Source organism: Sceloporus undulatus, chromosome 2 (genome assembly GCF_019175285.1).
Source record: "Sceloporus undulatus isolate JIND9_A2432 ecotype Alabama chromosome 2, SceUnd_v1.1, whole genome shotgun sequence".
Lineage (NCBI taxonomy): Eukaryota > Metazoa > Chordata > Lepidosauria > Squamata > Phrynosomatidae > Sceloporus > Sceloporus undulatus.
Window position 1 is genome coordinate 232,113,392 of NC_056523.1, and position 15,309 is coordinate 232,128,700.

Genomic DNA, 15,309 nt, shown 5'->3' on the forward strand with positions numbered 1-15,309 from the left:
CTACCCCAGTTTTGTGTTATCTTCAAACTTGATAAGGATTCCCTCCACATTGTCATCTAAGTCATTAATAAAAATGTTGAAGAGTATTGGCCCTAGGATAGAGCCCTGAGGCACTCCACTGTAGACCTCTTTCCAGTTTGAAGTGCAGCCATTGATGACAACTACAGTCATCCCTCCATATTTGCGGATTTGTTTATTCACGGATTTCATTACTATGTTCTCTCTAGGACTGTCTAGGTCCTCCAGTGCAACTCTGTGGTCAACTTTAACTAAAAGTTGCACTGAAAGACCATTTGTAGCTACTCCAGTGCCATTCTATGGTCAGTGTATGTTGGACATTGACCACAGAGTTGCACTGCAGGACCTAGAGATTCCTAGAGAGGTGTCCTCTCAGGGAAAAACATGGTGTTTTTGTTATTTGCGGTTTTTCCATATTCACGGGGGTCTTGTTCCCCTAACCCTAGCGAATATGGAGGGACAACTGTATAGCTTTTTGTGGGTTTTTCAGGCTATGTGGCCATGTTATAGAAGAGTGTGTGTATTCCTGACGTTTCGCCAGCATCTGTGGCTGGCATCTTCAGAGACGAGCATGTTTTCCCAACCAGTTATGGATCCATCCGACAGTGTATTCCACATTTAATCAGTTAGCTAAACAAACCATTATGGGCAACCTTATTAAATGCTTTGCTGAAATCTGTTTGGCACCTCACTTTCTCAAAAACGATGGCAGGTTGTTCAGAGAGTACATCAGCAAGTTCGCTCAATACTTTGGCAGGACCCCTTGGCAGTCTGTTTCCATAAGCTGCAACCTTCACGCTAGCAAAATATTTATAATTAGTACAATTGCTGTTATTTCCAATTTATATGTTGCAACTGTAAATAAATAGCCCATTAATGAAATTAAAACGAAATTGAATAACAAGATGAACAGACAGTGCATAAAAACACACAAATATTTGATACATAATAAATGTTTAGTTTAGTGTGATCCTTGAGCTTGTTTTGAGGCACATAGTTTTTTTTTAAATACTCAGCAGACATTTTCAGATGAGCAGGAAAGCAGAAACAACAACTCCTTGAGCATGTTGAGCTATAAAGTTTAGCTGTAGCTCCTGCAGCCAGAAAACACATATCTGTATCTGAACATCCACAGTTTGAAAATAATACATTGGAATATTTACATATTGCTAAAAAGGAAACCTTGATTTTGTCATTTTGTATAAGGGGGTACAATTTCTATGCTATTGTATATATAATGGACATGAGCATCCATGGATTTTGGTATCCACAGGAGGTGCTGGAACCAACCCTCAGTGGATGCAAAGGGCCCAGTGTATCAAATACAATTGTGCATTTGTAATTCAATAATCTGGTTTCTAAACTTTAATAGTGAAAATTAAAGGAAGATGATCATCCTTGGGCAGGGTTCAGATGATTAGTAGTAGTTGGTATTTTGATCTGAGACCTTCTTTTTTGCATCTCTTTCTCCTGAGTGAGGGAACTATGGAAGGGGGTATGAATAAAAGGGTACAATCTTCTATTTTCATTGTTTTTAGATTTCTTCCTCTCTCTTCTTTTCTGTTCTGAACAGTGAAGCAGTCACAGAGAAAGCATATTCATGCTGCACATAAGATCATCCATGAGAATACAGAGGTGGCAGTAGGACAATTCCTCGCCACAGAATTCCCGCAGGAAACGAGTGGAGGGTTTTCTCAGACAGGATTTCCAACTGGATACTTGCGTGCAGCAATGGCTGAACAACTAGGAACTCCTGGGTTACCTGAGATAAGGCTTTCAGATGCTGAAACGCAGCCTGAACAACAAGGAACTCCTGGGCTACCTGAGATAAGGCTTTCAGATGCTGAAACCCAGCCTGAACAACAAGGAACTCCTGGGATACCTGTGATAAAGCTTTCAGATGCTGAAACCCAGCCTGAAGTGCCACTTGAAGGGAGTCATGAAAGTGCCGAGCCTCCACAGAGTGAGAAGGGAGAAGAAAAGTAAGGTATGCTTAGAGATGTATTTCCAAGCATTGCAGGTGGAGTAGCTCAGTCAAGGAAACCGCAGCCTTCTTTTCTTCTGTATCTATGGTAGGAGTGGGCATCTTGCTCCCATAACTCTTCACTGTTGGTCATAAGGACCAGGACTAATGAGATTTATAGGGTAAAAGCATCTGGAGGATCACAGCGCTCCCATTCCCTGTTGTAGGAGGATGGATGGATGGATGTGTGTGGGTTGTTTCCTGAGCAGCTTGCTAGCAGCTGATAAATGGTGTGTAAACAGGAAGCTGAAAATACACACTAGCCTAACTGTGAGCAAGCCCTGTTCTGGATACACTCAATAGAGGCCCTTTGTTTCTAATCCTCCCTCTGAGGATGTACTGGTGGCCCCTGGAAGGAAATGTGAGAATTGGTCTGATATACACAAGAGCAGGTCATTAGCAAGGCCTGGGTTTTTAGTTAATTTTTTTGTCATTCTGAGCATCTGTTGCTCTGAGACAAAGTAGATGACGTTTTGAATAATAGAGTTCCCTCCTTTTTTCCCCCCTCTTTAACCATCCTTGCACCTGTGCCTTTCCCAGTGTCCTGACCTACAGAGGTTCAGCAGGTGAAGCTTTCTCTGTCTTCTTTGCTAAGCCCCTGAATTTCAAACGGATGATTAAAGTAATCAGAACAGGACTGGCAAATGGGCTGGTGGACTCTATATGTCCCAAATAGGGCATATAGAGTGGTGCAGTGGTTGGAGTGTTGGACTGCAACTTTGGAGACCAGGGTTTGATTCCCAGTTGACCATAAAACCCATTGGGTGACCTTGGGCAAATCACACTCTCTCAGCCCCATGGAAAGGCAATGCCAAACCTACCCCGAACAAATCTTGCCAAGAAAACTCCGTGATCATTTTGCCTTAGAGTTGGCATAAGTGGGAAATGACTTGAATCCACGGAGCAACAACAACCTGGGACAACCCAAAACAAAGCAGCACCTCAGGTCAAAAGCTGGTAATGTTATTCTGCCTCCTGAGGCACTAAAATAGCAACGAACCTGGAAAAGTTATTCCCCAGTCTCTCATGTTGGACGGTTATGGGAGTTATAGTCCAAAACGTTAACTCTCCCAGGTTCTAGACAAGTTAAATAGCCAACCATTTGTTGGCCTTTCTTAACATCATCCCACATCGCCTCACTCTCAAGCTAATGGTAAAGGCAGTCCTCCCTGCCCTGTCTTTTCCACTATGATTTCAGCACTGAGTCCATTTTTGTTTTTTGAATTACAGTTCACTAATGGCAACAACCAATGGTGTATTATCTAGCAATAAGAACAGACAAAAGTTCTCCCTACAACTGAAGGCTGGTGCATTAAACTTCCTTGTAACCAAAAGCATTCACATTCAAAGTTCAGCAAGGCTGGGAAAAATGTTCTTCACCCTCAAACAGCAACAGTAGAAGAGAGCCACATACACTGCCTTTCACTTGGCAGTAGAAAATTTCTGTACAAACATATCAGTACAAATGCAGTCATATGAAAAAGACAAGTTCAAGTCAATGTTAAAAGTTCGTTGATTTTTTGTTAAGTTTTCAGTAGACACCAAAGAACACATAGAGAAGGGCCTGGATGCCCAGGTCTCAGTAGTGGCCAGATGTGTATTTGCATTTGCACAGCTAAAACTAGTTTGCCACCCATTCCTTGACATGTTGGATCTGGCTGTGATAACACATGCCTTGAATACTTCCCATTTGGACTACTGTAATAATGCGCTCTACCTCCACAGACATTTTCCCCCTCAGTTATACTTTGTTGTGGGAAGTGGCCTTGCCACATGTTATCAGAGCATGCAAGGATAAACTGCAGGCAAAGGAAGTTGTCAGCACCACAAGCAACAGACCTAACCTTCTCTGGGAGGCCCTCAAAGAAGTATCCAGAAGAGTGGGTTTATGCTTCCTTTGCTGCCCAGAAGAGACAAGATCTCATGATGGCAATAATAGAAAAGGATTTTCCCACCAGCTGTACTCTCAAGTCTTTCGTTGCCTTTTCCAGGAAAACGTATGCTCTCTTCAATCTTTCTTCATTTGTTTCTGCTACAGAGATTCTGTCCTTAACCCCCCCCCCCCCCCCCGTCAGCTTATTTAACTTTAAAAGGCTCTTATTATCCCTGAGTGGGAACAACCTAAATATGTTTCTCAGCCCTTTCAAATGTTGGAAAGGGATTTTGCCTGACTTAAAGGAAGATCCAAGGTATAGTGTCCCCTTCACAGCCCCCTGAGATGGTTAGAGAGATGGTGAACATTGCATGAGTGGAACAGCTTTTTTCATTAAGATGTTGTCAATGTCTTGTCTTTTGTATCATAGCCAGTCAAAAAAGCAAGCTTCATTTGAGTTTAGATTGACCAAACTCTTCCCCTTCAGGTAAGAATCTCTAAAACCCTGGAATCCGAGAAGAGGAATAGCCTGTGGTGCTGGTTCCTGAGTCGCTGCTGACACTGAGGAGGAAATAATGTCAGAGGAGATCCTTGAGCCCATGTTTGCTAGTAAGCCAGTGGCCTCAGCACGGCATTTCTTCAGCTTTGTGTGGTGCACCTGCCACTATTGCTAGGTGTCTCCTCCACTTCTGTCTGTCTATGAATGAATGAATGAGTGGATAAATAAATTATTCTTCTAAGAATAATTATTGCTGCCTTTCTCACTTAAAGAGCATGAACTCTCATGTGATTTTTCAAAAGCTGAAAGCAATACCATATGTTTTGACCCATGAACCAAATAGCAGGGGGTGAAGTGTACCAGGAAATCTGCACTCACCCTTTTTTGAAAAGGGAGAGTTGTAGTCTCCTGCACTTTCTTTAATAAGACATTCCAAATCTTGCTTCTCAAATAATCTTACAGTAAATAAATTTCATGAACTTCAGGTATTTGTTCATACTCTTCTACTATGGCTAAACTCTTGTACACTTTTAGTATAGCCTAAATATATGCCAGGGCAGTTATGCTGGATCCCATAGTTGCACAGCTGCTTAGGTAGTGGCAGTTATAGCCTTGGGTTTACCTGGCCTACCCACTAAGTGAAACATGTGAGAAAGAAGAGTATGTGTGTGCTTGTGCAGGAGCGGGATTGTAAGGCCCAACAGATACAGTTGAAGTTCAACTTCAAGTAACTCTGGCTGGCTTAGCCAATGGTAAGGCATGCCAGGAGTTGCAGACAATCCCACAACATCAGGAGGATGTGAAATGATAGGCTGTACTAGGGACTGAATTTGTGCAACCTTTGGAAAAGTGCAATCACTTGTGCAATGATTTTTACACCTCTGCAATGCCCCAGCAGCCTTCTCACCTTGGTATTCATAGTTTTTGTTGTGGCAGTTCAGCCATCATTATGTGAACGTATTAAGAGCTACATGAGGAGATCACCTTATAGCCTTTATTGAAGTACGCTTGTCCCTCCATATTCGCTAGGGTTAAAGGCACAAGACCCCCATGAATATGGAAAAATCACAAATAATAAAAACATCATGTTTTTACCTGAGGGAACCTCTCTCTAAGAATCTCTAGGTCCTCCAGTGCAACTCTGAGGGACACTGATCATAGAACTTCCCTGGAGGAGCTACAAAGGCCTAGTAGAGTGTTCATTCTAAGAATCTCTAGGTCTTTCAGGGCAACTTTTAAAGTTTACCATAGAGTTGCAATCTAGGAGGACCTAGAGATTCCTAGAGAGAACATATTAACCAAATCCATGAATAATCAAATCCGCAAATATCAAAGCTGCAAATATGGAGGGATGAGTGTAATTACTATTTTGCTAGATTATGTGTTGCTGTGAATGAAAGATAACTTAATTCAAACAATTCATACCTGAATCCTGGTGTATTATACTGGTGTATTACACTGGAATAACCACACCAATGTAGGCAGCTGTGGCAGGTATAGTGGCCTAGAAGAAAGTGATAGGAGAAATAGGCTGCCCAGAGTTGGCAGCCTTTCTTTGCCATTGCTGTGCAGTCTTGGAAAAAGCGGAACAATGAGTGTAGTATACCAGCAGGATACTGATCCTCAGTGACAACTTGGTAAAATGCAGAGCTGACAATAATTTTGTTTGGTGAACCAAGAGCTGGGTGAAAAATCAAGTCCTTTAATGGTTCCATTTCAACCTGGAGGGAGTTCTTGATTGGAAAGCTGCTCTGTCCTAGTACTTGGCATATTTAATATTTTCTTATAAATGACTTGAACAAAAGCACAGTGACAAGGTTTATCCAGTTTTCCATATGGCGAGAAGGTGTATGGGACACAGCTCACACCAGGGTGTTGTTCTTGTTTTTCTTTATTATTTGTATGCCGCTTTTCTTCCAACTTGGACCCAATGTGGTTCACAAAAGTTTAAAAACAACAATAATAAAACAGTACAAATTTAAAACGTGATTAAAACACTGCATCAATGCAACAATTAAAAATGAAAAATCCTTAAAAATACTAAGCTAAGAATATAAAACCATTAAGGACATGCCAAGCAAACACTTCCATAAGAAGCCTCCTTGGGTGCAATTATATATGAAAAGTCTGGTGGAAAAGAAAAGGTTTTGCCTGCTGGTGAAAGGAAAGCAGAGAGCAGCCCATATTTGGTCCATTCTTGCTTTAGACTAAGGTGATTAGGAGAAAGGAAATGGTGAGAAGAACATCAAAATATATTATGCGCACACAGAGAGAGACACACATGCAAACATATTTAAAATGAACTTTATTGAAACGGGGAGGGGGGAAACCTCAATGAAAATAAGAGTTATTCCAGTGGACAGATTGGATAATTTCCCTCTTTCATTTCAAATTAGACTCAAAAGCAGACACATGCTGCTTCAGGGTATTTGCACCAATCCCTTATCCAAACCTGACTGTCAAAATGCCAATACTGACCCCACTGTGGACACACACCTTTACTTTACTCCATCTACAAAAAGCATGCCAAATAGTCTCTCATAAACTCTTTGTAGATGCCATGACAAAATGGTCTGGATTACATTTTCTGATACCCTTCACCTAACAAATTTCCCCATTTAACCTCCAAGCATGTAACTGTTAGTAGCCTGAATTTGGATGAAGTAGCCCTTTTTCTCTTAACAGGTCTGGCCACAGAGGGAGTGGCCTCTCTTCCATTATAAGCAGGGTGACCAGGTCTGAAAACCTTGCTCTGCATGGCCACTGAGGCACCATAAGAATGACTTCTGTCCTTCCCATGCAAACCTTTCTCAGTGCCCTTGCAAGCAAGGATATTGGTGGAAAGGCATAACAGAATTTCTCCAGCCATTCTATAATCAGAGCGTTGAAGGCCAAGGCTCCCCTTGTTCAAAATCGGAGCACAAACTTGGGAAGCTTGCTGTTCTCTGGTGAAGCAAATAGGCTCACCCAAGTGGTACCAGAACTTTGAATCACTATGTGAAAAATAAAAGGACTGAGACTCCATTTCCCCAGATCCACACTCTCTTGACAGTTCAATTGACCCAGCAGATACTCTGCTTTCAGTAAACTGAGGTGAGACTCTCTTCTGTGTGAGAGTAGTGTTGCCTCTCTCATCAAGAACCAAGACTGGGTCCCCCCTTGTCAGTTTATTTGGGCTTTTACAGACATTTCTATCCTGAGACATTTGTCTGCCCTCTAACCTCAATGCAACAAAGCTCAGCTGTGCCAGATGCACTATTCATAACTAACAAGTTGGTAGTGTGGTCCATTTCTGTCATTGAGCAAAGACCATGAGCCAACCGCCCCTCACAGTAAGCCCTCCAAACCCCCGAGGCTGGTCTCCGTAGCTATTAACCACTCTCTTGGGGTCTTGATTTGATATGTTCAACCTGAGGATTCTGGAGAGCCAACATCTCAAAGATATCCTGACCTTTAGGGGAAGCAGGGCCTACCACTGCTGCTGCTTTGCTGTCTTGTCCTGGTAAGGTAGCAGGCATCACTGAAGATCTCAGCTGAAACCTGGCCCACAAAACATAACCATTACACACTACCATGAGTTTCAACAACCTGGCTAATTGCATCAAGTTCATTAATGGGTGATAAACTCTCTCTCTGACTGTAGACTGCAATGGCTTCCTCCTGTGGATGAAATACTGTGTAATCACTGGGATCTGTGATGACCTCCAGATATTGTAACCTTTAAACTGAGATCAGACTATTCATTTCTCTGTTGACTACAAACTCACAGAATTCTAAACCTTCCATGATGGTCCACACATCCTCCTTGCCCTTGAGGAGGGAAAGGTGAGAGAATCAACAGTTCATCCAGATACATGAATGCTTGCACCCTGTGCTCTCAGACGTGCACATAATGCAACCAAAAGTTTGATGAACACTCAAAAACAGGCAGACAGGCCAAACGGAAGAGCCTAGTACTTATGACTACTGAGGTAAGGAAATGTGAGATATTTCTGAGAAATGCCAGATAATCCCCCTCCAGAATTGTATGCAAAGTCTCCATATGAAATATCCTCATTTTGATGAAATGATTGTCCTGACTCATAGAATAGCATGCCAATATATTGTTTTCCTTTGGCACTAAATATAGTACGCCCTGATCTGCACCAGATGAGCAATGGCTTGAATCATGTGCTGATGACGCTGGCTGGTGATCACTGGCCAGAGCATGACACTGAACAAAACAGTAGGAAGGAATGCAAAGAAAAATCTATGGCAGATCGCTCCACCACCATCCTGTGCAATCATGCATTGGTGCAGGTCTGCTGTCAGCAGTGAACAAAATGTTGGGCCTAAAGGGCTACAAATCTTGCTGTTTGTTGTATAAGGCTGAAAGGACTGGACGAAATCTGACTTTCCTCTCTTCTTTTTTAGGTGGCAAATAAGGCGATAGTTTTTTCTTGAATTTTATCTACAGCATCCCCAAACAATGCTGAACCTTTAAATGGACAGGTAGCCAAATGAGTTCTTTAACCAAAACGGTCTTCTAGCTGTTACTCCAGCTGCCAGTTGCATGAGATGCATACTGTACTGAATCCAGACTGGCATCTATCATAAAGGCAGATACCTTGGCAAGGTTGGTAGTGCTTTGATGGATTTGAGTTTCCCCTACTGGTGTCTGGGGAAGTAAATCCTTTGCTTACCTAATTGTATCCATGCCAAACAGGCTGAGAGTTCAGTCAGCCAAAACTTTACACGCATGAGCCCTGTGCACAAAAATGTCTTAAGTTCTTCTCTGCATTTTGAGGGATGTCATCCCAATGGAGAAAAGGCCCCTAAAACAAGGACTATCACTGGGGCATCTATAAGAGGTATTTAAAATTTCTCCATTGTTGCAGCTGTTATAAAATACAAACGTCAGAACAGTTAGATTTAGTAGCCCTTGTGTGTGCCCAGTCATCTTCCAAAGTCTCAGCAATAATCTCAGAGAATGGGGCAACTGTAACATCCTGCCTGACTTCAGCACTTATTTAGGGTACTTTCTCAGCACTAGATTGCTCAGGAGAATTAAATTCTAAGGGATTTTCAGCCTGCCTAAACAGAATGGCCAAAATCTTCTGCAGCAAGGGATCACAATGTGGTGTGCTCTGGTGAGCCTTGCCTCTCCTTGAGAGAATTCCCCCTTCTTCCCTGTCCGAGAAGAGTGGGGAGCTTGAGGAGGTTGAACCCCACAAGGACCGTGTGGTAGAGGAGGTATGCTTTTGCTTTCGCTAAGCCTTGTGTAGGATGGGGTGGGAAGAAAGCATGGGCCCTCATTCTGCCAGGACCTACCCCAGTTGAATGGATAGACTTGGAAGTCCTGCAAAGAACGAAAATGTCTCCTCCCAGAACTCCTGCACTATGAGCACCTGCTAGGGGATCCATGTAAGTTTTTGAGTCCCTATTACTGGATGTGCACCAGCATTTTGCATGCCTAGAACAGGGAGAAATGTAAGGTCCTACACCTAGGCAGAAAAAAAAATGAAATGCACAGATATAGGAGGGAGGACACCTGGCTTAACAAATTCATGTGAAAGGGATCTAGAGCCTTAGTAGCTGCACATGAGTTAAGTGTGATGTGGCAGCCAAGAAAGCCAATGTGATTCTTGGTTACATCAACAGGAATACAGTGTCTAGATAGAGGGAAATTATAGTGCCATTCTATTCTGCTTTAGTCAGGCCTCATCTGGAATACTGTGTCCAGTTCTGGGCACAATTAAAAAATGTTGACAAACTGGAGTGTGTCCAAAGGAGGGCAACCAAAATGGAGAATGGTCTGTAAACCATGCTTTATGAAGAGAAACTTAGGGAGCTGGGTCTGTTTAGCCTGGAGAAGAGAAGGTTAAGAGGTGATATGATAGCCCTGTTTAAATATTTGAAGGGATGTCATATTGAGGAGAGAGCAAGCTTGTTTTCTCCTGCTCCAGAGACTAGGACCCAGAGCAATGGATGCAAGATACAGGAAATAGTACGTTAGTACTTACCTGAGATACGTCCCTTTCCAGCAGAGAAGGTCCGAGTATTCCAGCTCAACATTGGGAGGAACTTCCTGACAGTAAGGGCTGTTCAACAATGGAACACACTCCCTTGGAGAGTGGAGGAGTCTCCATCTTTGGAGGTTTTGAAACAGGCTGAATAGCCATATGTTGGGGGTGCTTTGATTATGAGTTCCTGCATGGCAGGGGGTTGGACTGGATGGCCCTTGTGGTATCTTCCAACTATAGGATTCTATGATTCTAATATTTTACTTGTACATCTAGTTTGTCATGCTAGGCCATTGCTTAAACCATCACTGCCATAGCCACTTCCATCTCCCAAATCCTGGGCACCGTGAGCATGCTCCACTATTGGGGAAACCCACTAACAAAGGTTGGGATGTAGGACCTGGCTTTAGTAGTAAGGGGTCAGTAGAGAAGCAAAGAAAACAGTGGCACTCACCCATGCAGCAGCAACTCCCTTCTCCAACTTGCCTGCATCCTCAGTATCTGCCAGGAAGTATTACTACAAACCTCTGCTGTCTCAGTGGTCTGGTTGAAAGTTGCATCCGATCCGCCCAGCATAGTAGACCAACCAGTCATGTCTACACGCCCTACAGACACGATCCAAAACACTACTTTCCCCACAAGCAAATCCCTTCCCATTGGGGTGGAGCCAACCTGGGAGGAAACTCTCTCCAAAAATGTTCTCCAAGCTGTAGCAGAGCTATAGCCTTGCTCTTCCTCTGTGGGGCAAGATGGAAGTAGGGGAGGATTTCGTTTTCCCACTGATGGTGAAGGAAGTTGCTCCTGGGAGGTGCAAGACCCACACCAAAGATGCCACCCCACACTGTAGGAAAACAAAATGGAATAAAATATGGTCCAGGGGCCCCATATGCTTGGCATGATCATCCATAAAGGAGCATATGATTAACAGGGTACAAGAGGTTTCATAAAGGAATCATACTCCAAGACAGTAATAGAAGACATTTATTTAAAAATGGTTAACAGGTGATACTAACCACCACAAGGTGCATCTTGACAAACTTGAGCCCCCTTTTTGTTGAAGTTGCAAAGCTGGAGATATGGATAATTTTTCCATATGTGGGAATCTTGCTCTAATGTCATCCCATTATGGGCTTTAGTTTTTGAAGAAATCTCTAAAATTTCTCTCTTGCATTGCCTGATCTGGGAGTATTGTGCATATTCCAGGGAGATAATATAAACCTTAACTAATTAGCTTACTTGCTGTTCACCGCTATGATCTTTGGAATAGTGGTATATAAATAAAATTATTATTATTATTATTATTATTATTATTATTATTATTATTATTATTATTATTATTATTATCATCATCATCATCATCATCAATAAAGGAACAATAAATTGCTTTTGCATTGAAGCTAAATTCTTAATCACTAAAAAAATAATTGGAAGGGATCAATGGACTTTTCTCTACATGTGAATGGAGTATGCTATGGCAACTTTTGGAAAAGCTGACCACTCAGTTGAAAAGAATAGAAATAACCAGCCAAATGATTCCTTTAATTAAATTTTGTGGTCTTTCATTACATATTCTAAGAGTAAGATGTTATCCTTCTGTAATCCATAGCAACACTCGATCTAGTATCCTGTCTGATGAATTTCAAAACAATGATGAACTGGCTTTTTAAAAAGTCAGCAATGTTCTTCTTCATCTTCCTTCTTTTTTGCTTAGCGTTCCTGTTATTACTTTCTTATAAGAGGTAACACAATAACATTTAGTTTTCAGAAAAAACATAGAGTTTAGGGGCCATGAAAGTAGGGTTTGGGTCACACTTTCCTCAACACTGTTTTGTAACATCAAACATGATAACTGGCCAGATCTGTCAAGCTCCAGCTTTCTGGTTTTTCGTAACAGAAGCCAACAGAAGCCTTCATGCTACGCTCCACCTATCAAGATTTTCACTTATAGATTTTCACTTTCCTAATGGATTTTTGTCAGTTTGTGTGATATTACAGACCTGCTTTTAGACACTGTAGCTGTACCTTTTGCTCTGCTCTGTCCTATCAAAGCCTGTTTAAACGAATTAGGAAAAAACGAAGAGGAGTCTCCTTTGCAATAGATGAGTATTATTATTATTTTATTGAAGCAGTAGTCACATGGCCTTGCATCTAGCATTTTCGGACAGTAACAGAATAGATTGAGCAGTCATCCAGCCTGAAAAAGGAATTTTCTTTTACGCAAACAGACATCACATTTAATACATACATTATCCAGGACTGAAACCCAGCTTAGAGATAGCGTTGTGCCAATTTGTTGAGGAAAAGCCCCACAAGACAGTTATGATAAACCCTTCACGCTCAACTTTACTCAGGGGCTCAACTAAGAAAGTGCTTTGTAAAATGTTTTAGCACATCCTGCAGGTGGGCAGTAAAGTAGGGGCATCTATTATGATCATGAGGAAAGGGCCCTTTTTCTGTCAAATTAAATAGTTGAAGGAAGACAGAAGCTGCTATCTCTTGCAAAAGTAGCCTTCGTACAGACCGTGAAAGAAAATACGTACATTTTCTTTGTATTTGTATTATTACAAAGATTGAAACCCACCTTTTGGGTGGGGTAAGGGGATAGCGCGAGAAAAAATGTGGAACACGCTTAGTAGAAGAGACGTTAAAGAGGGCGGTGCACATAATAAAAGGTCTTGAAATAAAGAGCACACACTTTTTTTAATTTTAAATCTCATGTCCAGGCTAACCTATTTTTATTCAATGCAAATTACAGTACCAGTTAACTATTTCTGAACCAAGTCACACAGAACAAAATGTATTTACAAAGGGAGCAGAAGGGAGGAGGTAAAATAATAAAACATTAAGCATACTTTCCACAAAAAAGTTTATATTTCAAATGAAAACGTAATCAGTCACAGAGGCATTCAAGTAGTAATAATGTTATACATATTTTGCTTTTTTTTTTCTTTGAATCAAGACAGCTTTGCATGTGTATGCAATAGTTTGTATACAACCCACAGTCCATTATATATATATTTTTTAATTTCTGCTCGTAAGATGGAAGTGAACACGCTAATTGTGTGTATAAGCCCAAGTGATTCTTTTTCCAGCAACATAGTAATAAACGCAAATTTTTACAGGCAAGCGCATTATTTATATATATAAATTGCTATTTATATATATAAACTGTTTCCCCCCCAAAAAAAACGAAGGACAACACAATGAAGGAAGATGCGTATCTGAAACTAACTCTTTAGGTACTAATTTTAATATCCTCCTTCATTTTGCTTTTATTGCCTTGCGGCAAAATGAAGTAAGAAATTAGCCCCCGTACAAACAGTGGGGTTTCAAAAGGTGCTGTGATGCGCAAACACCTGGAACACAGAGGTCCTGGGTGAGAATCTGAACTGTGCTTTTCATCACTGGCTTTGACCCAAGTGGCTGAGATTTCTAATGGATAAAAGCTCGGTGGGAATATTTCTTCAGAAGCATTACTAATCGGGGAACATTTCGAATCGTCACTAATTACAAACATCCATCATTACTTGGCCTATTACTAAAATGCAGTATATGTTCAAGTATCGGCTAGACAATGTTAGAACAAACTATGATGTAAAAACCATTTTGTTTTGCTTTTTTAAAAATTAAAAAAAATATATGAAGGTACTTTGAAATTAAGGTAACTAGTGTCTTGACTTAACTTTCAGTCAAGGGCCCAGGTCATATATCACTGCCGTATCAGGGACATGCACAGTTGCGATTGCAAAAGATCAAGAGACCGTACGGTACTTCATTTAAAAACAAACCCCCAAAATAAAAATTCTGACTGGACTGTCAAGAGACAAAATGCTACCACTGACCTTTGTGTCACCAGAAAAAGTGCAGCCTCTGCCTTACTGGAATGAACACAAGATGGTTACAAAAAGGATTAAAACAGAAGAAAACAGCAACCTTTGGTTTGATAAAAAGTTCAACGTTTTTGCCATTGAAGAAAGCTCACATGGAATACCGACAAGGTCAAACACAAGGCGCAACATTTTAAAAGCCAGGTTTTTGCACTGAGCACAAGAAAATTAAGGTCAAATTCAAAATGTCTTTCGTCAAAAAACAAAAACTTGGGGTAGGATGGGAGAAGGAGGGCAAGTGATAATCTACAACTGCAGACTCTTGATACCACAAATTAATCTCGAGCCAAAAAGCTTTTGCAAGGTATCTATAGTCTTAAAATACAGAAACTGTGTGTGTGTTTTTGTGTGTGTGTGTGAGAGAGAGAGAGAGAGAGAGACTGGCTGATTGATCCCAATTCCTTCCTGCCCCCTTCCGTTACAGTTTCTTCTTTACAAAGCCCAATTCTGCTTTTTGCAGGAACAAAGAGACTAAACCAAAGCTTCGAGAAGTTGTTTACAAGAACTCTGGACAAAAGCACTAGGAAAAGACGAGCAAAATGTAAACCTGCCACTTAGATGGCGAGATGGCAAATACAAAATGAAACCGGTCTCTGCTTTTGTGGGAACGGAGGGACGCGCACAACAAAGTCATGGTATGAAATAAAAATAGTTATGGGTGCATTTAATTTTGTTTATTTTGCTACTGACCATGAAATCGCTGAAAGAAGGGAAGCAAAGATATTCCACGTGTGAGATATTTGTTACAAAAAGGAAGAACAAAAAAAAAACAAAATTAAAAAAAAAAATCATGGAAGCAAAGGCACTCCAAACTATATAGATATACTATACATCGCTAGAGTTATTGTTACAATAATACAGGCCGGTTATCTACTGTACAGAGTTAGAACTATATGGCTTTAAAAAGCTCGTCTACATTTTGTTTGATTATTAAAACAAAATTAACTGCCCTGAATGGTAACTTTTTGCTCATTAATAGCAGTTCCTGTGTCCACATATTTACATAC

At 41.1% G+C, this 15,309-nt stretch overlaps 1 protein-coding gene across 2 annotated transcripts in view; it reads left to right on the forward strand.

Moving 5' to 3' along the window:
- The window catches only part of CFAP91 (cilia and flagella associated protein 91), a 34,268-nt gene extending 29,613 nt beyond the window's left edge, over positions 1 to 4,655 (forward strand). The window contains exons 17-18 of one of the 2 annotated variants that reach the window (XM_042455385.1): positions 1,592 to 2,005; positions 4,402 to 4,655. In XM_042455385.1, coding sequence (XP_042311319.1) covers positions 1,592 to 2,004 — 413 coding nt within the window. In that variant the 3' untranslated portion in view covers position 2,005; positions 4,402 to 4,655. Of the gene's footprint in view, positions 1 to 1,591; positions 2,006 to 4,401 lie in introns of those variants that run through there. The other variant, XM_042455386.1, reaches the window with a different exon arrangement.
- The last annotated feature ends 10,654 nt before the right edge of the window (positions 4,656 to 15,309 follow it).